Source organism: Alternaria rosae (assembly GCF_020736505.1).
Source record: "Alternaria rosae strain MPI-PUGE-AT-0040 chromosome Unknown BKA58scaffold_7, whole genome shotgun sequence".
Lineage (NCBI taxonomy): Eukaryota > Fungi > Ascomycota > Dothideomycetes > Pleosporales > Pleosporaceae > Alternaria > Alternaria rosae.
Window position 1 is genome coordinate 1835611 of NW_025763576.1, and position 26193 is coordinate 1861803.

Here is a 26193-nt window from a genome sequence, read left to right on the forward strand (position 1 = left end):
CTGCATTCCACGACACAGTGTTTCCAGGCGAGCGATCTTCTTCCGCTGGTCCTCAGCTTCTTTGGTCCGCCTGGCAAGCTCCTCTTGCATCTTTTGGCGCTCTTCCACCATCTCGCCAATATTACGATTGGTGATGTCCTTGTGACGTTGCAGCGTCTGGTTCTCCTTTTCAAGACGCTTGGTTTTCTTCGACATCTCTTCCATCTCCTTGCGGAACGTGAGAAAGAGATCGTTCGAGTTGTTGAGCGTTTCCTCGACCTGCATCTGGTCAGTATTAACCATGATGATACAGACCAACGAGGGGTTAACGGGTTGCATACCTGTTTGAACTTCTCGACGTATATGTTGAGCTGCGTGCGTAGTTCCGTCTCGGTCTGCGAAAAAGTCGACACTTGACGGGTCAATTGGTGCGACTTCGAAGATTCGGCTTCTTGTTGTTTGCGCTGCTGCTCTAGTCGGGCGGCGTGATACTGTATTTCGAGCTCTTTGAGTCGCAGCATCGAGTGGTATTGTAATTCGCGCAACTCGTACTGGTCAATGAACGACTTGAACTTTTGACGAAATCTGCTTCGTTAGTTCATGCTCCCGGATTTGGTTGTGCCACACATACATTTCGTCCAGTTCTTGCTCGGCTTGGTTCTGTGGTTCAGGCCCGTTCGCAGCTGCTATGCAATCGTCCACGTCATTCACCAGGTGTTCGAGACGCTCGTGTAGTTCTTGCCTAGCGGTGGATTCGCTAGATTCGAGCTTGTGTAGTTCGTCCTTGAGTTTCTTGTTTTCCTTTGCAAAGTCACGCGACAATTTGTCTAATTTGTCCTTCATTGTCGTAACCTTGTTCAACTCCGACCTTTGCGCGTCCTTTTCCTTCTGCAGTTGGTCCCCGCGCTTCTTCGCCTTTTGATGTTCGCGTTCCGTGCGCTTCATATCGGAGAGGAGTTCGGTATATCGTTTCTGCACGACTTCGAGCCGAGACAGCGGGCCGTCCATGTTGGAGAGGAGCGAGGAGAGTTCGCGGTTTGCTTTCTTGACTTCGCGTTCTGTCCATGCCATACGTCAGCCAGCGATTCATTTGATAGGGCCCCAGTCTCGTGCTGTGCACACATGGGCTGCGCCACCCAGAGTCTCCCCTCCTCCACAGCTCCGTCGCAAGAGGTAGACGCACCGATTTCGAGTTCCTGCTCCTTGTCCCCTGCCTGGTCCAGTTCGAGCTGAGCAATCTTGGCCTGGATCTGCTTCTGCTGCTCCGAGGGGTCGGTCGCCTTCTTGCCTTTGCCCTTCTTGGCGGGCGCGGGCGCAGGCGCAGGGTTGTGCTGTGCGGGTGCCATGTTTGCAGGAGAGGCAGATGCACTGCGGCTGGCTTCGTGGTGAGGTCGGGACTGGGCAGACGTCGGCTGGCGCTGTTGGGCGACGGTTGCCATGAAGTCGTGACTCTTCCGTGTAGCGCCTCAGCTTGTGGATCCCCCGTGTTGCCTCCGACGGTTCCTCCACCTATGCACTCAATCTCACGTGTCCCCAATACAGGTCTCTAGGCAGTCCAGTTGCGCATCCGTCTTGCAGCAGCCGCCTGTTCACAATGCGCGTGGTGAGGATACAGGTCTTCCGCTGGCGTCTCGGGACTGCTTCGGGTGAAAACAGGTGTGGAGCGCAGTGCAGGGGGCGTCAACGGGCGTGGTGAAGCAGTATGTACAGTGTCGGGTCATGCAGTCGTCGGGGTCGGATCGGGCAATGTCTCGTGGCGGGTGTTGAAGAGGAAGGAGGGGAGGACGTCGGTGGTCTGGTCGATCGCGAAAGGCACAAGACACCTGGTAGTCTCCACAACGCCCACGAGCTTCAATATCGGACCTGACAGATGAGATCACTGGCAGGCTAGCCAATCCGACATGTCTCCAGCCGTATAACGCATCAACAGCCTGTCCAGGCGCACTCTTTCGTCTTAGTAATTTTGCGGGCTAATCTCTTTTGGTATGGGGCCCCTCGGCCAATCGGCGCGACAGGCGTCATCGATGGGGTGTGTTTGACATTTCTGAGGCTGCGCGGCACTCTGTCATCCACCCTCTATTCCAAACATGCTACGTTCCGTTGGTCGGCAGGTTCAAAGCCCTCGGAATGCCACGATAACCCCGCACCGACTGTCAACCTTGTCTCGACGTGGATATGCCGCTATCACCGATGTCTCCAACTTCCCCAATGTTGGCGAGCAGCTGCATGGCTTCACCCTCAAGCGCGTCAAGCAGGTGCCGGAGCTCGAGTTGACCGCTTTACATCTCCAGCATGACAAGACTGGCGCCGAATATCTGCACATTGCTCGCGAGGATGCAAACAACGTCTTTTCGATTGGCTTCAAGACCAACCCACCAGATGCCACTGGAGTGCCACACATCCTCGAGCACACCACATTATGTGGAAGTGAGAAGTATGCCACCTTTTTGTTACACCCAACGTGTCGCTGACAAGCCAGATACCCCATCCGCGACCCCTTCTTCAAGATGCTCCCCCGTTCGCTGTCCAACTTCATGAACGCCTGGACCTTTCCTGACCACACTGGCTACCCATTCGCCACGACAAACGCGCAAGATTTCAAAAACCTCATGTCGGTATACCTCGATGCGACGCTACACCCGTTACTGAAGGAGAATGACTTTACCCAAGAGGGGTGGCGGCTGGGTCCCGAGAACCCGCTGGCAAAAGAGTCGGAGGACCCTAACGCAAAGCGCATCGTTTTCAAGGGTGTGGTGTACAATGAGATGAAGGGCCAGATGTCGGATGCGAGCTACTTGTTCTACACCAAATTCCAAGACCATTTATACCCAGCCATCAACAACTCCGGTGGCGACCCGCAGAAGATTACCGACTTGACTTGGGAACAGCTACGGAAATTCCATGCCGACCACTACCATCCAAGTAATGCCAAGATTCTCACGTACGGAGACATGCCTTTGGTGGAGCATCTCAAGGAGGTGGACAGTCGCTTGAACGGTTTTGATAAGATAGCCGTGGATCAGGAAGTGAAGGCTCCGATAACTCTGGACGGCCCCAAGGAAGTCACGGTTGCGGGACCTCTCGACCCACTGGTACCTCAGGACAGGCAGTACAAGACTTCAGTTACCTGGTTGATGGGGGACACTGCAGACGCCGTAGAGAACTTTGCGCTAGGAGTATTGAGCAGTCTGCTTATGAGCGGCTACGGCTCGCCTCTCTACCGCAATCTTGTAGAATCTGGACTTGGTGCTGATTTCAGTGCGAACACCGGCTATGACAGCGCCGGACGACGAGGTGTTCTCTCTATTGGCATGGACGCCGTTAAGGCAAATGATGTGAATAAGGTCCGCGAAACCATTGCCGAGACTTTGCTCGAGGTGCGCAAGAACGGCTTCGACAAGATCAAGGTCGATGGTATCCTACATCAGTTGGAGCTCTCGCTCAAGCACAAGACTGCAAACTTCGGTATGGGTATCCTCCAAAGACTGAAGCCCGGCTGGTTCAACGGTATCGATCCAATGGAGGCCCTCGCGTGGCAAGAAACCGTCAATGCTTTCCAGGAGAAGTACGCTGAAGGCAACTATTTGGAAAGCCTGATTGAAAAGTACCTACTCACCGACAAAACCCTGACCTTCACCATGCAGCCATCGGAGACGTTCAGCCAGGAACTCGTAGACGAAGAAAGCCAACGATTAGCGGCAAAGATTGCAGAGACAACGAAACAGTTCCCAAGCAAGCAGGAGGCACAGAAGTACCTGGAAGAGCGAGAGCTCCAGCTACTGGAAGTTCAAGAGAAAGCCAGAAACGAAGATTTGAGCTGTCTGCCCACCGTTCACGTCAAAGATATTCCTCGAGAAAAGGAGAGGAAGCCACTGCGACATACTGAGCTGGACGGCGTGAAGGTCCAGTGGCGCGAGGCACCCACCAACGGTCTGACGTACTTCCGTGCTGTGCACAGATTACAGGATCTTCCAGACGAGTTACGAGAGATGATCCCGCTGTTCACCAGCGCCATCATGCGCCTGGGTACCAAAGACAAGACGATGGAACAACTTGAGGAACTGATCAAACTGAAGACTGGAGGCATCTCCGTAGGCTACCACTCTTCACAGTCGCCATTATCACTCGACGCGTACGAGGAAGGCATGGCATTTTCCGGCTACGCTTTCGACCGTAATATACCCGACATGTACGAGCTCCTTCGGATTATCATACAAGAGACGGACTTTGATGGGCCTGAAGCCGGCAAGAAGATCCGAGAGCTCCTGCAGAGTGCGGCGAGTGGAGCTATCAATTCGATCGCAGAATCTGGCCACTCTTATGCCATGAAGTTCGCCGAAGCTGGAATCAGTCCTGTGAGTCGATTAGCAGAAGAGACTGGCGGTCTCACCCAAGTCAAGGTTATGACAGCTCTCGCATCGCAAGAGTCGCTCGGCGAGGTTATCAAGAAACTCAAAGCGATCCAAACTTTCACTATTGCGAACAGCAACCAACTTCGTGTCGCGATCAATTGCGGTAACGAAAGTTCAACGCCAAACCAGGAGGCACTCCATCGCTTCTTGAACACGTTACCCAAGGACGTCTCTGTGCCGTCGACGTCACAGCAAAAGCAGTACCCTCGCAACGCCAAGTCCTTCTTCCCTTTGCCATATCAAGTCTACTACTCCGCCCGCGCTGTCCCGACAGTGGCCTACGCCGACGCCTCCAGCGCACCTCTCGAGATTCTCGCCAAGCTCCTCACCTTCAAGCAACTTCATCCAGAGATCCGTGAGAAAGGTGGCGCGTACGGCGGTGGCGCCTACGCACGTAGCATTGGTGGTCTCTTTGGAATGTACTCATACCGCGACCCCAACCCGCAGAACAGTATGAAGATCATGGCCGAAGCAGGGCAATGGGCCCGCGACCGCGCATGGACACCTCAGGATCTTGAAGAAGCCAAGCTCAGTGCATTCCAAGGATACGATGCGCCACAAAGTGTCAGTCGCGAGGGAATGAGGTTGTTCCTGTCTGGCGTCACGGATGATATGCTGCAGACGCGTCGCGAACGCCTCCTCGACGTCACAGCTGAGCAGATACAAGCCGTAGCCGACCAGTTCCTCGTCAAGGGCGCCGAGAGCAGTGTAGCTATTCTGGGCGAGCGGAAAGACTGGGTCAAAGAGAACGATGGCTGGCAGTTCAGGGATCTGGGTATGTCGGAGACTGCCAAGGCCGCTGAGGAAGCCGAAGGTATTGCGCAAAAGGAGGACGACGTGCCGGCTATCGCAAGCTGAGAATGTTGATTGACTGTTTTATGATTGTATAAGTAAATGTATGATATGAGGTCTGAGACGCTAGCATCATCGGCGTTGGTAAGTTGAATGCATAGCGTGGTGTCATCGCTCCTTCCTCCTTTTCCATCTCATCTCTCGTTGGCCGACCCAGGGGCTTTGGGGTCTATCTTATCGTCGCCGGGCCTACCTTCATCCGCTCCGTGCGTGAGACAAAGCATCTCTCTTCGCGTTACTCTCCATTCCACCAAACAGCGCAACGAACAGAACCCAGACGGACCACGCATTCTCTCCCATTGCTGGTTCGCTCTGCCCCTTCAAATATGAGGGGATTATGCGCCAGAATAATCGTTGTGCCATCTACCCAGTCTGCTTCTTAATTGTAAAAGGTTGGGGAGTGGAGCTTGGGAAGGGGCATTGAGCACCTGCTTTCAGACCTACCTGTATTGAGCGAGACTCTTCTCCTGGTAGACTAAATGTGGGGGTACATCAAACTGGCTACAACTGACGTAAAGGGAAACTTGTTGCATTTGGGTATCTAGTTATTTACAATTTACATCCGCATTCTTCACTTGACCAAAGTTCACAATTCCAGCTGCTCGTCATCCTGCATCTGCCGCTCCTTCTCCCTTACCTCCGTCGCCTTGAGAATAAGACGACGGTAGTCTAAAACAGCTTGTTCCAACTCCTTCCTCTTCAACGCCTCGTGATCCGAATGCGCGACGAAGATGGAGCCAGGGCCGTACAGATACCTCTTATGGTCACCAGAGAGATGCGGCACGTCTGTCCCATAGTTGACAGTCAATGTCTCGAAGCCCTCAATGTCACAGTTTATGTTCACCACACCGTATGCCTCGCCACCCCATTGTACGTCCAGATCGCCACCTTCCTTCTGCGCAAAGGCCTTGACGTCTTCGAGCGCGTTGAGGATTTGTCTGCGTATGACATCGGGGGTGCCGGCTGCGATGCGCGTAGCGATGTTCGCGGTTGCGGTTTCGGCGACGACGTTGGCTGCGACTCCGCCTTGTATGCGCCCGAAGTTCATGGTCGTGTTGCCGTATTTCGTGCTCCATGGGAGGTGTTCTCTCAGCTTGAGGAGCTCGCTCAGTGCCTGCACCATGATATCGTTGGCGCTCACGCCCAACCACGGGTATCCTGAATGTGCCGCCTTGCCTGTCGCTTTGACCTCGAAGCCTAGCATGCCCTTGTGTCCACAGACTAGCTTCGCCTCAGTGGGTTCGCCGAAGATGACGATTTCGTGCGAGGATGGGCGTTTGTCCCAGTTGCTGAATGCGCGCATTCCGTCGCCGCCTGTTTCTTCGCCGACAACGAAGAGCAGAGATATGTCGTCTTGTAGGTGCTCTCGTATTTCCTGCGCGGCCATGATCATGGGCGCGACGCTGCCTTTCGCATCCACACTCCCTCTGCCACCAATTACATCGGTCGTCTCATTATAGTAGTACGGCCAGTATGGTGGTACGACGTCAATATGCGAAGAAAGTAGGATGGTTGTTTCGCGCTTGCTGCCGTAGGCTAGGACATTGTATCGGTCTTTTGATGCTTCCTGCTTCTCGACGGTCCAGTCGTGCGCGCGGAGGTATTCGATAAGCCAATCGCCGACATTCTCTTCGTTCCCGGATATGGATTCGATTTCTACGAGCTTGCGGTGAAGGTGTAGCAGATCTTTTGAGGTAGATGGATCAGGAACGGACGGCTCGAGCAGCTTCTGAGGTAGTGAAACCGTAGTGAGAGCGCCGATGGCTAGAGGAAGAAACGATAGCGTTCTGAGTATCATGTTGAGATATCATGCGCAGAATCTGCCTGAATTGAGGTTTGTGTTGGGTTGAGGGGCGTTGGACGGCTCGGTGCTTTGGAGCTCCAGCTTCGGTGACGCCAGTCGGCCTTACTACTGCACAATGCCGCGCTGCCGCACACCTAAGTACATGCGCTCCACGTCCGCCAGTCCTCATCACCTGGGCACGTCTGTATCTCTGCACACCAACCGTAGCACAAAGTACGGCCATGTAGAATCTGTCACGTATGATGTTTTCTCATATACGATTAACACCCCATTGGTAGATGCGTCGGTAACGCGCTTCGGAGATTTCGCTTTGGGTGTCCGAAGTGCTTCATCACGCGCCCGGGCTATTTTGAACCCTTTCGTAAGGCAAACATATGGATGTGAGACATGGCACTACCCTGACACTGGAGAATGTCTTCTATGGAGCCACGCGCCAGGCTGCAAGCCAGTAAGCGCTCGCTGATAGCTCGTGTCGTTCCAGCACAGTGGCACAGCTGCGCAGACTCTCTTAATAGTAGCCTACGGTCTCATACTTACTTATCAGATCTCGATCGGTTCAGCCTTGGGTTTCTTTGATAGTCGAATCGTTGACGCCTCGCTCTCGTTTGATTTCTGGAGTTACTATTGACTCACAAAGCGTAAGCGCTCCTGATGCCATGATAGGGACCAAGTGTATATGTTGGTGAAGAGTTTATGCTGATTGCATTCTAGATCATAACTGTCGTGCCCTCACTTTTGGGGTTAATGGATGCAGAACAACCGATAGACCGAGTAGAGCTTACCAGAAACCACTCTACCAACCAGTCTCTACATCTTGGAAACCGAAAGTCATTTGCGCGTAACGTCGCTAATACATGCAAGAGACACACAAGGCCTATTCGGAGCCACAGCATGGGCCGCGGTCACAGAGCTTATGGCAAACAATGGCCCCGAACTTTTAATGTCCCACGAAGCTGCAGAGATCATCCTCTTTGTCAGGCCTTCAACGATGATGAGATTGCAGAAGAGCCAAACAATAACGACAGTATCCGCGACTATGACGCAGACAGTCAATCGGATGACTTCTTGAACACATTCTTTGGAGATCTCGCTGGCTCCATACCATCATGGGAAGCACAGGCTGTGGAAAAGTACTGTTCGGAAGAGAAGATACAGTCAGCAACCATACGTCAATTCGAAACCTGGGCGTGGGTCGACGATCGCGAATTTCCGAGTGGAAGTAGCCGAGCATACCCGAAAGGTCTGAATGCAGAGGAACTACGTGCAGTCTTGCTACGAAAGCGATATGGACATCCCGACTTGCCGAACGCTGACCGACGGTTGATATACATCTCAAAGCTTACTTCACGGCTCTTAAGCGTCTTAGCGGAAACTGTGTGGGGCCATCAAGAAGAAGCGCTCCGTGATGCTATCTGCAAGCACATTGCTTCGGAAACGTTATTTCGAGTACACATACCCATGAATGGCTTCAAGACCTATCGTCTGGAATTCCATCTCACATATTTAGTAATGCGGAAGAAAGACACCCTTGCTCGTCCAAGTACTTCCGGAAATAGTACACGAAGGCACCCCGCGACCGACCTATCATTCCTGGATACTTCAATTTCCAGTGGAGAGGCACTTTCGTACTGCATCTACAAGGCACACATAAGCATTGTCTTGTGCGGGTGGAGTGATACCCAGTGGACTGGGTATGCCTTTGCCAATACAGGCCTTCCCGAGGAACCCTTTGTAGAACAAGATGAGGGAGAACCAAAACAGGACCTCTTCGCGGCAGACAGAGATGATGACTATGTCCAGGATGCCGACGCGCCGAATTGGGATGCGAGGAAGTACTGGCTACAGATAGTTGCGATCAGGTGCGAACTGATCCGCAAGGAATGGACGTTCTTGGTCCGTACGATTGAAGGAAAAGTGCACAAGTTGGTAAGACTCATACACCCATGGACTGCTCAAAGTCTGACGTCTACTAATAAAATAATAGAAAGAAACCGATACATATAGCCTTGCCTTCAGCCGAGCATATGTGGACTCCAAAGATATCCAAAACTCCCTCGATTGGACTCTGCAAACTATGCAATTACTACGCAGGCTTCGCGACTCCCTGTCTCTGACCCTCAGAGCCTACAGTCGATTCCAGGAGCCTAGCGGTGACATACGTTACTTCTCCAGTACCCCAGACTATCCAGGGTCTCCAGAATTGTCAGCGATCCTAGGTAGCATCAAAGAGACCTTCGAAAAGCTTAGAGACCTCTATTCAAGCCTAAGCTCGCTCGACGATTCTTGCAAACGTTTCGCCGCTCACGTCAGTCAAGTAAACCAGCGAGGTCGGGCGCCGTAGCTAACACTTCATAGCTCGGACGAATGTTGAGCCTCGAGAGTAACCGGCTTACGGCGGCAAGTAACGAAGCAAGTATGGAAAGCAATCGCTTGAATTTTGAGAGTTTCAAGCTCAATGAGGAATCGCGTAACCTCAATCTGCGGTCCAGCAATCTCAACGATAAACTACGAGAACTCAACGAGAAGGCGACTGCAGCCGCATGCGCAAATCAGGCAGACGCGGCGAAAACCAGCCGCAGTACGCGTGTCAATGTGGAGGTTCGCATAAAACGTATTGCTGGGATGACGAAAACACGTGTTAACCTTTTCATAGCTGCTCCTTTTTACAACACCGCTCGGAATGGTCCTCCAGTATTTCGGATCTGAGAAAGACATTTTTGCCTTCAATCGCAACCCGAAGACGTTTGTGTTGGCGACTATTATTCTAATGGTTGTCCTGCGCATCTTTATGCTGGTCCTCGAGCACGCAGGATCTTTACTCAAATTTATGCCGTGGAAGCCGACCAACTCGCAGCCACCACCAACAGTGAAAGATAGCCCCAGTAAGATCATTCGTGCCGCATCTCGTTATACGTACTGATTTAGGCAGATACCCAGGACCATCCGCAGCTACAGCCTGTATAGAGCCAACGGCACAAATGGCCTAAGACACGCAAAGCTCCGCCTATACAGATATCGACCAGACACATTTTCGGCTAAGAGAAGTGTTGAGTATTTGCTGGATATGCATATGAAACCAGATCTCGTGTGCATAGGTTTGTTGACACGTCTCGAGTGGTATTCTTCAAGGGGCCGACGCGATCTTACTTTTATTGTGTGGCTGTGCAGCTTCATGCGTCCAAAAGAAAACATACCCCCTAGGCGTGCATGCATGACGCTGCCATCAGAAACGATGCATGATGCCCAGGCACCGCGCACCTCCTTCCGCACTCAACCATGTCCAACGCACTCCTCTACCTAGCTCGGGAACCCGGCTGCTTAAATTTCCCCATGACCAAGGCCATTCTAGGGCTCGTACCCCCACGGACGCGAGGCTCACGAGCCAGGGAGAGGCATCGAGGTTGTCAAAAGTGTTCGCCCCCAAATATTAGCTTATCATAAAGATCCTTAACGTCGTGCGATCCCGAGAAGGTTTAATAGGCTGAGAATGATTGCAAACAATTTCAAACGCAACTGCTTGCTTCAACCCCTCTTGGCTTCTATAGCGTTGGCAAACGCACCAGATGCGTTGTCTATCAGACTCTACACTCAAGGGAGATATCTAATTATAAAATTGTAGAAATGTCCCGTCAATCGAACGTCCGGTCTAACCAAAACAGATCAAGCGAAAGTGTGGCTTTCCTTCGACACGGGATATATCAGAGCTAGAACAACGGAACTGAGAAGATGAAAAGCTCTACTCTACCTACTGCAACTGGAAGACGATTACTGAGACACATACGGTTAGGCATGACCCATCACCGCTAGTGGTTTAGCTGATTAAATGTTTGTCTAGAGCAGTCGATTTGCCTTTCCGAAATCATGTATGATAGTATTTGGACAGACAAGGAGACACGCAAGCTTACAAAACTAGGCAAAGAAACGACATGTTTATATCTGGCAATGTGTAAGTACATCTTTTGCAATAGTGGAAAAATATCTGACTAGATAGTGTAGTGTCGCTGCGGATACTCATCGATCCCCATCTCAAGCGGCGGATGCCCAGGCTGTGGTGATGGAAGATGCGCTTACTGTACCACTACGCGGGTTCAAGTGCGTCCCCATACGCCACTCTTGAACTTTCCATTCCGACATCACCGAAAGAGGTATCCGTATGGAGCCCTCGGGAATTGTCCAGCAGAAGAAACGGGTCATGATTCGCTGGAGTGTCAGGTTGTGTAACAGATTTCGGGAACTAAAAAGAGGACTTGGCGCAGGCGGAAATACTACACTCCCCGCGTACATTCGGTCAGTAATGGTTACTGACCGAATAACTACCGGGAGTGTAGGGGTGTGGCTTACGCAGAACTGTAATAGAGTGGTACATAGATTTCCTTCAATACCTTCCTCAAGTTGAGGGCCGCGCATAATATATGATGGTATTTACAGCGCTGCTTATCAAGGAGAATTTGGAAACGAAGAACGGCCTTGGAAGGCTAATGGCTTTATCCGTCTTGCGTGCTATGTGTGGGTCTTTGAAATAGCAATCTTGACCTTGAATGAGTCATTACGCTTTCACTGAAGGGGTACATTGCTAGCTAGCCCTCATAGCTAACTTCCTTCCAACAGTAAACGCCGATCTTTGAGGGTTTCTAACAATTGCATACTTGAAAGCTCACGGATGCAACAGGCTGACAATTACTAGAATACTCATTCCTCGTGTTTGCATAACGTCGATATAAGCTTCATGTTTTGACGGGAGTTGAAGACACTAACATGTCTTTGTTACCTAGGTAATCCGTAGACATTGAACCGTCCCGAGGTCTGAACACGTTAGCTCGATCCTTCAATTCGATGAGTACTTCAAGAAACAGCAAGCCACTCGACTATTACAATTCCGCGACCGGGCTGTTGCGCGGATGTGCAGGACGATAGAGTCAGCCTCGGAGCCCAACGTTCTGTACCCGGGTAGTGACGCTGTTTCGGGCGTTCTAGCAGAAGAGATCGGTGCGATGACTGCAGCTCAGCCCAGCGGCATATATGCAGATGGCTCAGTCCTTGGATGCGAAAGGAAGACACGAGAGCTTGTTACACTACGCACCGGAGATAAGCGATCCTCAGCCTTGCCGGTGGCGTATGAACCACGAAGTCTACTTTTGGGACCCCGATGACGCCCTTCATGCAGGTCAGCCCCGGAGACGTCAAGATCTCGCTGCCCAACCTCGTCATAACGAAGACTGAACCTGTAATATCCAGAGGCTATATTGAGCTCTCCGAGCACAGCAAACTCGAGACTACAATTGACTGGAGCTGTTGGCTGTGGGTTTCTGTTGGCACCACTCACGTCCTCACGAGGCTGTGATATCCTATAAATCTACAGCTATGGAGTCGCAAGGAGAACAAGGCAAACGAGGCCTTGTTTGTGGTCCTGTGACCACAGTGCCGACACGCCAAAACACGTGTACGAATAGCGATACCTGCTCTCTGGCCACAACGCTAAGACACGAAGGACGCTGCTGGCTCCAGTTGGCTGGGAAATATGATATGGGATACCACGGCATTGAAGGCGTCACTACATTGACCTGCCAATATGAGCGATAAGATGATGTGTCAAAAGTATATGAAGAGCACTACGAACTGGCTTGTTGAAGTCCGGATGGTCTTTCGCGCGACCTCTTGGGCATCTATGAAGTTTTCCAATATTTCGAAACCCTACCGGTTCAATATGCACAAGCATCTATGCACAGCGTCATCATATTCGAGGTACTTCAATTGTATATTACGATCTTGATAGGGGAATCTATTATTGGCGCAGTAAGTGCAGAGCAGTATCTCTTTATGAATGTTTCATCAAGGTCTTGACTGGGGATTGGGGATTCCAGGCGAAGACCGAATCATAATGTGACGAGACTCTCGAGACGTAGAAGTAGGGAAATGGCCAGTTCATCCCGGCTAACACGAAATGTAGATCCCCATGGCTTATAATGCAGGGCTTGCGCCTAGTCCAGGCTCTCGGCGTTCCACGAGACAATGGCCACGAGTCTTCAACGATGAAAGGAAACCCTTAGAGCTCTATCCATGGATGAAACCACTGCGCGAACGTTCGGGACGACGTGATGGTATCGAACTGTTCATGCGGCGATACGATGACGGCAGAACACCATACCACGTCAAGGCTGTGATCGACTACTGCAGCGGTTTTGGCGAAGAACAATTCAGGGATACCAAAGCGATGAGCCAGGATAGCGCATGGCTGGACGACAGAGCTGCTCCGCCTGCTCCAATACCTCCCAGTAGAAGGAAAACGACCGCCTCGCACGCCTTACCTTTGCGAAAACCAAACGTCGAGTGTGACATTACCGATGCTCACATACAACATCCGCTAGCTTCATCACAAGACACAGCGCTTACAGCTAGATCCTATGACGAATGTCTGACCGCGTGGGATTTGAGACGTCATCTCTTCGTGAGTCGATTCAATCATGATCGTCTCGAGGATGCAGACCGTCGACTTATACACATCGCGGATCCATCCCCATGTCATATGCTCGCTTTGACTGAGACCGCAACAGAACACCAGGCCTCAGCTATTCAGAATCTTCTCGGACAATACCTTACATTTCGAGCATCTATGAAAGTACGGATCTCCACTGAAGGATACCCTGTCTTCCAGCTTGAACACCATTTCCCCTATTTTGGACTGTACACGAAAAGCCTCGATGATGTAGGCAAGTCTGGAAGCAAAAGAGCCAATCGCCAGATATTGGTGGACCTCTCTTTCCTGGACCCAACGAACGAACCAGGGACGTGCGGAATCTACCAGGCGCGATCGTATTTCACTCTGTCCGGTTCGGACAATAACCGTTGGGTCGCGTATGATCTGGAAGACATAAGCTTTGATCTAGACCGTGCCATTGGGGATGATGAGTGTAATGATTTCTGGCGCTCCGATCAAATATCCATGGGCAAATTCAACGCTAATCTTCCCTTCTCCGACGCTCGAGAGTACTTCCTTGCCATCAGCCTTGTAAAAGCGAATCATGCCCGAAATGAGATCGAAAGCATTGTTGGGCAGATTGAAGCTTCGTTCCGGCATCATATGACTTGCCACCCATTCTCCGCTGCATCTGCGGCCGAGCAGTCTGCCATCTCCAAATGGAACGAACCTATGCTGGAGCTTCTGGCCATGTTGATAAAGGATATTAGGACGAAAGTGAACCGTTGGGATAGCTTCAAGTGTAAGCACCTCGATTACTTCGACGATCCGAATGCAACGTTACCACCCCGCGTCATCGAACACATCGGACGCACTATCAACGGGCTGGAAGACGTGTATGAGGAGTTGAGGGAGTATGAGGAGACGCTGTCTTCCATTCAAAAGTCTTGCAAGGAGCTTGGCGAGCGTCTGGATCGTCGCCTCAGTTTGAAAGGAGGAAAGATTGGCGAGTTCACTGTTGTTATCATTTCTCCCGTAGTTATCGTTTCTGGTATGTTTGCTACTACTACCTCTGTACTTCCCTATAAACAAGACAGTACATCTTTTTTCTTATCAGTGGCTGCTGTAGCGTTTTTGTTGTGGCTTTCGTTACTCTTGAAAGGAGACTGGCTTGGCCAGCAGGGGTGGTGGGAAAGGCTGTTGCGAAGGAGCCGGATGGCGAGAAAGCGTTGAGATAGTAGCATCGCCCCCGTGAAGGAGGGCGAACTAAGCCCACTGCGACGACGCGACACTCACGCGAACTCTACAAGATATTCTAAGTAATACGACGCGATAGGTATCTTGCACGCTTCGCGAAGTCTCGAAGATTCGCATACCATACCTAGGTAGATAGGTAACGACATAACGATTTCATGACTTACTTGTGGACCTCCTGCACAGCGAGATGTCCTGAATTCTTGAGCATGGGAATGCGTTGCAGTAGGCAAGGCAGTGTTCCTAGATATATTGCAGTTTCCCTCTTCAAGAGCATGCTTTGACTGCATGTATTACGTAAAAACGCATTCGATTGAATGCCACACAGCAGCAAATGCTTCTACTCTCATCGCCTTACCAGATGCTATAAGAAAGCCTGCTGCGAGAGCAGCGTGACTCATGGCCGTGTCGCGCTCAAACGCAAGGCCGTATGAGGGCACCAACCGTTTTAGGCAATCGATTCGTGCATTACCAGGAGCTACACCAATGATCCCCAGATCCTAGCCTTCGATGGGGGAATTCCTTCGAAATATGCTTCAGGCACGCTTCTCGTCTCTTGACCACCCGACGATCTCCCGGCATCATCCCAATCATCAACGCAAGTCAGCCTTGCCGACCGTGTATCCCGGGCACCAGATGACCACGGCATCTTTTCGGCACAGTCGCGGCCGGAGCAACAACATAGCGCTGAGTATAGGGCGCCTAGTTCTAGAGATGCCAAATCCTACATGGAAATCTGCTGCCTGAACAACACAATGTGGTGATCTGGCAAGCACGGCGCTTGGCACACGTCAGGTATACTGTGCCCCATGTACAAAAACTCACATATACCTTGTAATTAGCCAATCTTGCAGTAGAGAAGCTTTTCGTGACAGAGGGCCTGATGTGGAGGTTGTCGAGTGAGGCACAGCTGTGTGGGGCGCTCAAAACATATAATGTGCTAGACCATGGCTTGTTTGCGTCTTCTAAGATCGTAGAAGCCTTTACAAGTCTGCACCCTCTACTTTTCTCTTGTGCCATCATAGAATCGAGCCAAGTCGAAATGCTCCAAGATGTTGCTTCCGACGTCCCTTCTACTTACCACCTTTCTATCTATCGCGTCCGCACAATACGTCCTCGGCAGTCCCGTCGGTTCGTGCGCCGACGTACACTGCCCTGCGGCTCCTCCTGATGGGAACAGTGTCGTAGGAGCAGAATGCAATGTCACCAACAGAACCTATGAGAGGATCAGGTTCAGATCCTTCTCCACCGCCATCCTCGAGGACAACAACAATTTGACGTGGACACTCGCCGCCCATCTCGACACAGACGTTCCCGTAGACGACCAAACCACAGAGAAAGACTTCTATCTCGGCACCCCCTCCGTCTCTTGAACTCGACCGCGACGACCTGCCGTACCGGGGTTGCGCTGTGTTCATATGCAATACCACCTTCGGACGAAACAACTCATGGGATTGCGCAGAGACAATTGGAGCGAGCTGTATCTCGTCGCTGGTGACTCAGGTCAACACACTTCTGGCACTCTCTCCTTCCAATGCAACAGAGACAACGGAAGAGAGCTGCATGCGTGTGCAAAGAGGAATGGAGACTTTCCCGACTGAATGTACAGAGAAGACAAACATGGCATCCTGGAATGCAATTTCAACCATACGTTCGTATACCCGTTTCATTCAAAGAGATAGCCCTGTGCTAACTTCTTCTAGCACTTACTGGTGAGGGGGCGCCTACGCCGCCAAACTCTTCTGCCAATGCGAGCTCTAACTGTCATCCGACCCTCCCCAAGTCCAACGATCTCAGCTTGGCCTTTAGCCATCATGAGACCGGCGTTGGGGCCTTTACCGATATCATCATCACCACATTCTGGTCACCAAACAAAGGCGTCAATAATGCGTTGAGAGTTCCCGACACACAGCTCATGTGCCTGTGGGTGAACGGACTAACAGACGCCTCGTTGGCTACTCATCGCGAGAGTCCGGCAACTCGTTTCTCCGTCAGCGTGGCGAGTCTTGTGATTTGCATGGGCTTAGTTGTTTTTGGACTCATCTTGCATGCTCGCATGGCTAGGCACGGTCCTTCGCGGGCGATGCTGTGACATACGAGTTAATATCGCACGTTGTTGGAGAGCTTGAAAATAATGATTTGAGGATATGAGAAAGCATGTAACTGCACATTAGACAACGTGGACTGGCGACTGAGTTTTATGACGCAGTATATTGAATGTTATATTTGTCCTCTGACTATTTCCATTCAATGATAGTGATCATTGTGTATTCCCGTCGTCGGATGATTCGTAGACTCAGTTGATCTTCTTGAGCTCGACCTCGCTATCGCGGAGTTAGCAATTTCGTTGAGTCCCTACGCGACGCGAGCTTACAAGATGAGGTCAGAGTGAGGGGGGATCAAGCCGGGGAACTCCCTATCATGAAGTCAGTACTAGTTATTAATCAGATAACAGCATGGAGGCTTACTGGTCGCCGTAAGCGAAATCGCTGCTGATGTCCAGCTTCGCCTTCTCGCCGAGCTTCATCTGAACAACACCCTCATCCCAGCCCTTGATGACGCGACCGATACCGATGGGGGTCTGGAAGGGACCACGGCCGGTGGTGCTGTCGAACTGCTTGCCCTTGTCGCCGGACTGGGTCTTGAGCCAGCCAGTGTATTCCATGGTGACCTTGTCACCCTTCTGCGGGGATGGGCCGTTGCCCTCTTGGATGATGGTCTTCTGGACACCCATGATGCGTGCGGTCGTGGTGAAAGCTCGAGTTGTTGCGCGTTGGAAAGAGGAAGGGTTAAGGAGGCTTCTCATGAAGTTGGAGAGTGAGAGAGGAGATGAGTGGAGGATGGAAGGTTGTTGCGGGCGGAAAGAAGGAACCTGGAATGCCTTGGAGGGGTAGCTTTAGTGGGGTGGTGGGGTGCAGATCGTCAGCACACAGCCTCATGCACGCTGCAAGGGCAAGGCAATCAGGGCAAGTACGACGAGCATGACCAATGAATCGAGCACGTCAGTACTCGAGGGTGGGTTGGCTGCTTGTCTGGGGAAATTGCGTGATCGTATCTACGTCAGGGCGTTGGAACTGGAGTTCGCGCTTGCCGCGGTAGGAGAGTACAAGCTATGGCTCCAGATGAATGTGTGTTGCGGGGACGAAGATGCTTCGGTGATGGCGTTAAAGTTCTGCTTGTCGCGCCTAGTAGCAAGCGCAGTAAGGTTGCTTGTATCCTTCCACAGACTATCTAACAGTCAGTTGAACTCCATGTCCAATAGATCAGTACCTCCAGTGGATCCAGCTATGTTACAGTAAACGTAAACCATTGTCAAACGCCTTGCCTATGGAGAGAGGAGATATTGTACATTTGCGCGTCCCGAATCTTGTCCACATTGCTCAACCAAACCATGACTTGTTCCTTCTCGCTTCTCTCCTTGCTTCTTGCTGTATAGACATTAGCATCTCTTCCGTGGCGGTTTCGCGACGCGTTGTACGGCATGAAGGGATGGTCGCGGTCGCATTGGATCGAGGGTGGGCAACACGTACCCATTGCTCTTTGCATTCTCGGTATGCCCTGATGGAACACGTATTAGCAGAAGACCTCCTCATGCAATGCTGAGTCCTGAAACCCCGATGTACTGCACTTACTGAAAGAAATCCGAGCACATAGCTCTCTCTCCACCATTCCTCTTCAAACACTTTATACTCTTGTCCGCCGCCTCTTGACATGGATCGAAGTATTCGCTATACGCCTTGCTATACCAATCTATCAGCGCCTGTTGTGTGCAGCATACATTTGCGACGCGATCGTTGCGGTGGCGTACTTGTCGAATTTGCTGGCTTTGGAACCCTTCCATTCGTCGGCTTTCGAGGGGGTCGGTTTGTCGGACATATTGAAGGCCGAGGAAAAGGGCGTCTAGAGAGTGCGCCTAGAGAGTATTTGGGCGCGTACAGGCGGGTAATTGTCAGGCAGTCTGAAGATGGCAGTTGCGACGAGCGTTGATGATGCGCCGCGGAGGTGTGTTATCGATAAGAGAGCATACATGAGGTCGAGAGGCACTCACGCACTTTCCCGATATCACTAATTGCCCTGCGTATCCCGAGGTCCGCAATACGGGCACTAGACTTTAGTATCTAATAATGACAGCCCTCCAATTACAAATATTGCGACTGCTAGGCTCCATCACAGCAGCCAAGTCTACAATGATTTGAACTACTTCTCTCGCACTACAAGAAGACCTGACTTGGCTGCTTGCTTCCTCACTACCTACTATTGAGACCCACGCGTAGAACCATGGAAGCTAGCCAGCGTATACATACCTAGGTACGTGACGACCCGTCTAGCTCTATCAACGCTTCATCCAGTGTGGGGGCGGGAGGACTGCGGGCGCTAGGACGACCAGCCCACATAAACAGCATGTCGCGTGTATCAAGAACGCTGTCGTGCCATCCACAACTTAGAATTCTGCTTACGAGATAGTGCTAGCACCCTAGTCATGAGTTGTATGCTTCATGCATGTGATTGACAAGCGATCGTGTACCTTGGTAACGTATTTGGCCAGGACTACAATTGCAGGAGACCACCACTCTTCGTTAGGCTAGGCGGTCTTGTGCACAGTACAGGTTGTATGACTTGATCGGGGTGGTGCGCAGCTTGAGGATGATGTTGAAGAATATCCCGTCTTACGCACTTGAACAGTGCGGCCAGGATGCTTGTCACGCTTCGCATTAGAGGAGCCGACAAGGTCCCGCCTACAATCACAGGCACTCCTTCTCGTGGACTCTATGCATGGACCTGATAAGTGTCGAGCACTAAGACTCTAACAACAGCGAGGATCAGCACTCTGAGTGAAGCGGAGCGGAGACAAGTATGAGCTGTGAGCGCGACAATGAAAGACAATTCGACCGCGTCTGCATGTGGTGGTGCTGCGCCGAAAGCTAGAAAGCTTGTGGAGAAAGAGGCTCTCTTTCGTGCGCCGGGAGCACCAGGTTTTGGCGTCTTTGACCTGTGGTTATTTGGGACCGCGGCTCAATGGGAAAAGGTTCAAAAGGAACGTGAAGCAAAAACGTTGAACGATGGCATGGGCGAAAATGGAATGTGACAGGAACGTGACGAGTCGCGTGGCCCACGTCATTGGCGTGTCAAGCTTGCCATAGAAACACTAGGTCCAATCAGCATAGACCAGGTATGAGAGCATAGATAGTCATGGAGATGGTTGGCGATGGTTGGCGCTGGAGGGTGGTGATTTTCCACGGCAGGCGCTAAGGATGGAGTGAAGGTCGATAGTGAACGGCTGCTGCGGCAAATGGTCGGAGGGCAAGGGCAACAGCGACCGAGCGCCAACATGCTTAGGCTAGTAGACCCGCTGCTGCATGCATAACCACTGCCAACGATAGTCTTTCTTCTCTACAAGGGCAAGTCCCATGTGAGCAGATGCTCCGTCTTTCAACCCCCAGCTGCACCTCGCCGTGAGAAAAGAGAGTCACCGCCCGCCATGGACAATCGAGCGTCGCCAACCCCGCCCACCGCTCGCCCCAGGAATTCGGCCTCGTCCATCGCATCATCCTCCAACACAACGTCACATGCTGCGCCTGCCTCGCAACAGTCTACCGGCATGCCTTCAAATTCACGGGCCGGGCGCGGGAGTACGCCGACTGCCAGCCGGTCTGCCTCCAAACTCATCGACCAGGACAAGCCGACGCGGGCGGCAAGCAAAGACAGCCTCAAACAGAAGATGCTGACCAAGAAGGAAGAGCCTCCACAGCTGGGCCGCGCAGATGAAGTATGCGGCTCTATATTGCACGACATGTGTATCGACTAACAGTCCGCAGCAACTCAAGGCGCTCAAGTCGGAGTTTGACAGCCTTCGCACGCATCTCACATGCAAGATCTGTGACCGCTTACTCTACCAACCGTATACCATATCCTGCGGGCACACCTACTGCTATACAGTAAGACGCGCACCCTCCCACCGAATATGCCATCCTCTAACATGCCTAGTGCCTCTGCACTTGGTTCGTCGCCAACAAGGCCCGGAAGACATGCCCCGACTGCCGCATCGTCGTAAAGGACCTGCCCGCCCCCGCCTATGTGGTAAGTCAGCGTGCATGCCGTTCAGCGACGACGTCTAACATAGTTGGTCAGATACGAGACATGACGAGCGTCTTCATTGCACGAGCCGAACTACTACCTACGGGCGAGAGCATAGAAGACCACAAAAAGTGGCAGAAAGACGAGGCAGATGCTGTACAGCTGGACAAGGATAACGCGGACCCCCGCGCTGGGGGTCTCTTCAAAGGCTGCTTCAGGCTTCCGCCTCACCAAAACCGCCTGTCACTGCAAATCGTGCGCGATCAAGAAGATGGAGTTGACCGATGTCCTTTGTGTACCTGGGAGCTGGAAGACGGCGGATGCACTCATTGCGGACTGATATTCGACGAGACAGGCGAAGTCTCGTGGGGCAACAGCTTCACCGGCTTCAGTGACATGGACGAGATGTCAGAGCACGATCAAGACGACCTCGACGCCGAAATGGACATGGAGGACCCGGACTACGACGGTTACGGAGACGGCATGGAAGACTGGGGCGCATACCCACCAGATCAAGGATCCTTCATGATGCGACGCTTCTTGGACGCTGGCATGGCACCCAATGCAGCGGCATTCGCAAGACGACGACCGATTACGCACAGCGAAGCCGGCAGCCGACGCTCCTACTCACAGAGTATAGTCTCAGACATGTACGGCGACGAGATGGATACGGTCGAGGAGGAAGACGAAGATGGTCTGGACGAGGACTCTTCGATGAACGACTTTATCGATGACGAGGCCGTACCCGCATCGAGTTCACCCAGCGCCGCATCGTCCACTCCTGGCCCTGCTGCCCAGCCTTCGGGTAATAGAGCGCGTGTCCGAGCACGTCGCATCGTCGAATCTGAGTCATCATCAAACCGCTCGAGCACCGTCGAGGAGGAAGACGAAGACGAGGAAGACGAGGGGCCCGTTCGTAGGGGCATGAGGAATCCTGCTCAAACCCGTGTCTTACATCGGGCAAACGGGTCGAGATCCTCCCGTGAGACAGCGTCAACAACATCCACCGACGTCTCCACTGAGGAGCTCGACGAGGATACACAGGCACTGTTGCGAGAGGAGGGATGGGAGCTACAACGCGACTACGACGACGAGATGGGAGAAGAGGATGAAGATGACAGCGATGGAGGAAGGACGACCGTTGGGTGGGAACCGCTTGCGAACTCAAATGACAGAAGCCGAATGGGCGGTTCTCTAACACCTACTGCAGATCGTCCTCGGCCTAGTGCCCCAATACGCCCGCCTTCCAGAACCGCCAATGTCCGCGTCTTGAATACCTCGCGTGGTCTCCGCCGAAGATCCTCTGTCCTGTCGAGCGCGACAGCCCACTACGAAGATGGGGAAGCCGACGACGATGACTCTGACCAAGATGGCGACGTCGATCTAGCCCTGAACACCTTGCGGACGCGCCGCTCACAAGCCCATCTGCGAAACCCTGCAGCTCGTGCTTACAACCAGGGGCCTGCTGCTGCGGATGGAACCAACGAGGCGGACACTGATGATAACTCGGATAATTCCCAAGGGCACAGGCGAGGGGCTCCTCGCGTGCAACGCCGGGAATACGATCCGCGTATCAGCTGGATGTTCGCTGCCCATCAACAAGCTCTCCAACAACACCAGATGGCAGGCGCCTTGATAGACGTTGAACCACGCACCATGACACCGCTGTCTCGCCCTCGAACAAGGAACAGAAATCGGCCCAGTCCCGCGCAAGCTTATTCCCCCTTTCTACCTCCTGCGCGCATTCGGACGCCGCTTATGGACAATGGCACGAACTATATCATGGATCCGCGACTCCCAATATCGCCACCTCGACGAAGCGCCATGTCACCAGGCTTACCAGCGATGGGCAATGCCGGCAACATGAGCCGCTTTGATCGTGCGCCTTCTGTTGGTTCCAACAGCAATAGTTCTGCCGTCTTGACCCCTGGAAGTTCCTCGGCCTCTTCGCAACACTCCATCGATACGATAGCACAGACACAGGCAGCTGCAGCCATGGACATGATAGATCGTCCTATAAGTCGAGTCGGTGCTCGCCCATCTTCGGCAAATAGCAGGAGGAACTCTGGCAACTTTGCCGCAGCGAACGCGTTTCCTCATGCTGCCATGGGCTTGCATGTCCAGGGTGCGGCTCTTCCTCCTTTTGCTGCGCGCGGTAACCCTTGGGCTGCATTCGTGCAGGCACGTGGTGTGCGCAATCGTAACTCACGTCAAGTTCTCCGTGATCAGTCTTCGGTAGCTACCTTGCGCCCAGCGAGCTCTCGCGTCAATATTAGAGAGGCTGGCAACCCGCCGCAAGGTGTGAGGCCTCAGCCATCACGTCTCAATCTACGACCTCAGCCATCGCGGCGCCAACTCGCTCCCCAGCCATCTACACGAGCCTTGCGCACGGCTGACAATGGGAGACCTCCCCCATCGCCTACGCAGAACGTACAAGCCCCTGCGCAACCTGCTGCTCGTTCCGTCGGACTGACTCCGGACGAACGCAATATTCGGGCTCGAGAACTTATCGAGACCAGAAGACAAGCACTTGGTCAGCGAGACACCAGTGTGCCCGCTCGTACCAATCCCTTCACCCAAGGCTTCCAGCGTCCGGCGAATCCAACCGGCTCTCCTCAGATGCAGCAGCCAGCTACAGCACAACACGTGAGGAGTAATTCAAACGAGTCCAGCAACTCCACTGGGACGGTTCAAGGTGCTCCTGCATCACCAGTGCTTGGTCGACGCCGTAGCAACCGCAACATGCTGAACTCTACGCCACCCGGCGTTCTCCCACCGCAACAAGGTGCTTATGCTGCTCCTCCCGCAGCGTATGCAAACAGCTACTACCGACCACGACCGGGTTCGTCGGGCTCACCTGGAGCATATGAGCCGTCTCTAACAAACAACACGCGGGGAAGTCCTATGATGGCGGGCCCTCTTATTTAACACGACATCATACCATAACATATATTTCTTTTATATTATCGCTTTATTGCTTTGGTGTTTTGGGCATCACACTCCTTTAGTCTTGGACTATTCTTATTTTGGGGGGCTAAGAGCATGGCGAGCGTATATTTGTTTTCACCTCTGTTTTTAGCGGCATCAAAACGGGTTCAGCGAGCTTTGTCGAAGCATTTACTGGCGTCATTCATTCGGGCACTATACCATGGCATGAGCGATTGGGTCCTGGACAGGCATGAACATGAACGATTGGGGAGGAGGACGGGGAAGTTATCTTAGGTTATCTACATTTGGGATGGTGAATATGAGAGTTTTGGTGGTGCTGTACTTGAAACTACATGATGGTGACAAGCTAAGTCTATTTTGAAGCAGCTTTTCCAGCCTTCTTCTTAGGTTGCTTGCGCTGGGTGTTCCTTGCTTCCTGTTCCTCCTCCTCTGAGTCTTCTTCTAGGTCCTCTTCTAGGTCCTCTTCTAGATCTACTTCATCTCCTTCTACTTCATCTCCCTGTAGCTTTCTTTGCATCTCGCTCCTTCCGCTTTCGCTCCCTGTTTGCCCGTCCCTCATTCCACATCTTTGTGTTCTCATCTCTGCACTTCTTACAATTCACCAAGTTAGACGCAGCGTTGTCTTCCAGGTAGTGCTCTTTACACTGTTTGCATCGTCTTGGTCTCTTCTTCTCGCTTCCACCTTTCTTGATGACTGTCTTTTTGACAGCTGATTTCTTGACGCTCGTCTTGAGGGCGGAGTTCTTGACGCCTGTCTTCTTTCCTTCAACTTCTTGCTCATCCTCGTTCTCGTCGCCATCTTTGTCATTCTCGGCCTCTTCGTTGTCGTTGTCATCGTCTACCGGCGCAGGCGTGTAAGGAGCAGACTTCATTTCGAAGCCATATAAGAAGTGGAGTCTATCTGTCTTCTCGTTGAGTTCTTTCTGCAAGACTGCGATGCGTTTAAACAGGGTTTCGATCTCCTCACGAAAAGGAAGTGGTTGGATGGGAAGTGACATTTTGTGATCTTACTGTTTTTTCATTTGCTGATCCAGTGGTATACGTATATGGCAAGGCCTGGTTTGTCTGTTTGTATGAACGGAAGTCAATGGAACATGCAAGTTGGTGGGAGAGTGATGTCGAAATTCTCTCGTAATTCAGTACGCAAGTCATGACAAACTGCCTTGTCCGCGAGGAGCGAGATGGATGCTACAACATGTTCTTTGAAAGAGTATCACGAATTATATTTGCTCAACCCATGACTTCACGTCTTGATCACGGAGATATACACTGAGCTCTGGGCCTGTCCATGCGCATGTCACTTATCTTAATACCACTAACTGCTCTTTGCGATTATGCTAGGCGAAGTTGGTCTACTCCAACGCCTATGCCCCCAATTACTCTTGCTCGTGCGTAAACGCATCTATCTTCTTCGACACCCTATCTCGATGCTCACGCGACCTCTTCTCAGCCTCCTCTACGTTCGCTAAGCCCTTGTTCAGCCATACTTTCAAGTCTTTGAACCAGTAAAATACCGAGTCTTTCATTCTCTCCTCCTCCTCCCTCAACTCTTTGGTCAATTGCTCGGCATCCTCAGCTCTAACCCACTTTTCATCACGGTTCCTGGTGGCGATCGCCTTGGTGAATGAAGTGAGTCTTCCGTCTATTCCTGCTTTGTTGGCGGCCTTGATATTGCGTTCCAAATGATCGAATCGTAGGGCAAGACTTTTCATATCAGCTCTGATTGCACTGAGGTCCTCCAGGAGAAATTGCCTAGCAGCCTTGGCGGGTTGGGTGACTGGTTTTATATCTTTCTTCTGAGGGGTTGTGTGGTCCATTGGGCGTGTGTTTCTCGTCGTTGTGGAGAAGAGAGTGAAGATGAACAGAATAGGGAGAAGTGAGAAAGCGGATATATTATAGTGCTACGACACTACGTCTCTTGTAGGTTTGCCACAAACCGAATGACTGGATCGCATGACTAGATGGCCAATCAGCGGTTTCTGAATTCGTGGTACGACATGATATGAGCTCGATACCCGTCCTCCAATGTGAAGGGTCTCCTAGTGACGAGGCGATTGCATGTCTTAACAATGATTTGGCCTTTTTTTTCATTAGCGATAATCCAATTAAGTTATTGTATCATGACTATGCTCATGATCACTACTACAAGATTGGTGGCCGAGACGTCGAGGTAATTCATTCACCGATCTAAAGACAATACCCATCTGCCCCACGTCTCAACTAACCACTTCCTTTTCCAGTCCTTCCATCCTGGCTATCAGCTACTTTTCAAGCTCGTCAATCCTCTTCGTGATCTTCTCCAACGCGTTCTCCACCATCCACTTCAACTTCTCGTAAATCCATTCCGGACCCGCAACGGTCACGGCCTTCCTCTCGTTCTCCATGATGTTCATCTCGTTTTGGAGGCGCTAGAGAGTAGTTTTCATGGTCTTCTGTTTGGTTTGTTGTGAAGA

The 26193-nt window shown here is 51.9% G+C and overlaps 9 protein-coding genes across 9 annotated transcripts; 6 read left to right on the forward strand and 3 right to left on the reverse strand.

Moving 5' to 3' along the window:
- Positions 1-2046: 2046 nt before the first annotated feature.
- On the forward strand, positions 2047-5249 carry BKA58DRAFT_422588 (mitochondrial presequence protease; the record flags this gene model as incomplete). Its single annotated transcript, XM_046172830.1, has 2 exons — positions 2047-2406; positions 2455-5249. Exons 1-2 carry the CDS (start codon positions 2067-2069, stop codon positions 5247-5249), a joined length of 3135 nt encoding a protein of 1044 aa, XP_046023637.1. The 5' UTR covers positions 2047-2066.
- Positions 5250-5718: 469 nt separating this feature from the next.
- On the reverse strand, positions 5719-7478 carry BKA58DRAFT_215414 (acetylornithine deacetylase). Its single transcript, XM_046166145.1, has one exon. The coding sequence runs from the start codon at positions 7039-7041 to the stop codon at positions 5830-5832; it is 1212 nt and encodes a 403-aa protein (XP_046023638.1). The 5' UTR covers positions 7042-7478; the 3' UTR covers positions 5719-5829.
- Positions 7479-7938: 460 nt separating this feature from the next.
- Positions 7939-10011, forward strand: BKA58DRAFT_441980 (uncharacterized protein; the record flags this gene model as incomplete). The annotated part of the gene is made up of 5 exons (XM_046173868.1): positions 7939-8973; positions 9032-9352; positions 9403-9645; positions 9701-9929; positions 9977-10011. 5 exons carry the CDS (start codon positions 7939-7941, stop codon positions 10009-10011), a joined length of 1863 nt encoding a protein of 620 aa, XP_046023639.1.
- Positions 10012-10721: 710 nt separating this feature from the next.
- Positions 10722-11538, forward strand: BKA58DRAFT_215447 (uncharacterized protein). The gene is made up of 4 exons (XM_046166146.1): positions 10722-10829; positions 10883-10910; positions 10961-10993; positions 11044-11538. Exons 1-4 carry the CDS (start codon positions 10774-10776, stop codon positions 11266-11268), a joined length of 342 nt encoding a protein of 113 aa, XP_046023640.1. The 5' UTR covers positions 10722-10773; the 3' UTR covers positions 11269-11538.
- Positions 11539-12616: 1078 nt separating this feature from the next.
- On the forward strand, positions 12617-14700 carry BKA58DRAFT_460880 (uncharacterized protein; the record flags this gene model as incomplete). Its single annotated transcript, XM_046174782.1, has 4 exons — positions 12617-12642; positions 12678-12840; positions 12995-14513; positions 14645-14700. 4 exons carry the CDS (start codon positions 12617-12619, stop codon positions 14698-14700), a joined length of 1764 nt encoding a protein of 587 aa, XP_046023641.1.
- A 1068-nt stretch (positions 14701-15768) lies between these two features.
- Positions 15769-16089, forward strand: BKA58DRAFT_403806 (uncharacterized protein; the record flags this gene model as incomplete). The annotated part of the gene is made up of 1 exon (XM_046171808.1): positions 15769-16089. One exon carries the CDS (start codon positions 15769-15771, stop codon positions 16087-16089), a length of 321 nt encoding a protein of 106 aa, XP_046023642.1.
- Positions 16090-17086: 997 nt separating this feature from the next.
- On the reverse strand, positions 17087-17450 carry BKA58DRAFT_318808 (FK506-binding protein 1; the record flags this gene model as incomplete). The annotated part of the gene is made up of 2 exons (XM_046167691.1): positions 17087-17132; positions 17185-17450. 2 exons carry the CDS (start codon positions 17448-17450, stop codon positions 17087-17089), a joined length of 312 nt encoding a protein of 103 aa, XP_046023643.1.
- Positions 17451-20027: 2577 nt separating this feature from the next.
- Positions 20028-24167, forward strand: BKA58DRAFT_215679 (uncharacterized protein). The gene is made up of 4 exons (XM_046166147.1): positions 20028-20483; positions 20533-20652; positions 20702-20794; positions 20846-24167. The coding sequence occupies exons 1-4, from the start codon at positions 20196-20198 to the stop codon at positions 23717-23719; spliced, it is 3375 nt and encodes a 1124-aa protein (XP_046023644.1). The 5' UTR covers positions 20028-20195; the 3' UTR covers positions 23720-24167.
- On the reverse strand, positions 24093-24738 carry BKA58DRAFT_441985 (uncharacterized protein; the record flags this gene model as incomplete). Its single annotated transcript, XM_046173869.1, has 2 exons — positions 24093-24280; positions 24336-24738. The coding sequence occupies 2 exons, from the start codon at positions 24736-24738 to the stop codon at positions 24093-24095; spliced, it is 591 nt and encodes a 196-aa protein (XP_046023645.1).
- Positions 24739-26193: the final 1455 nt, after the last annotated feature.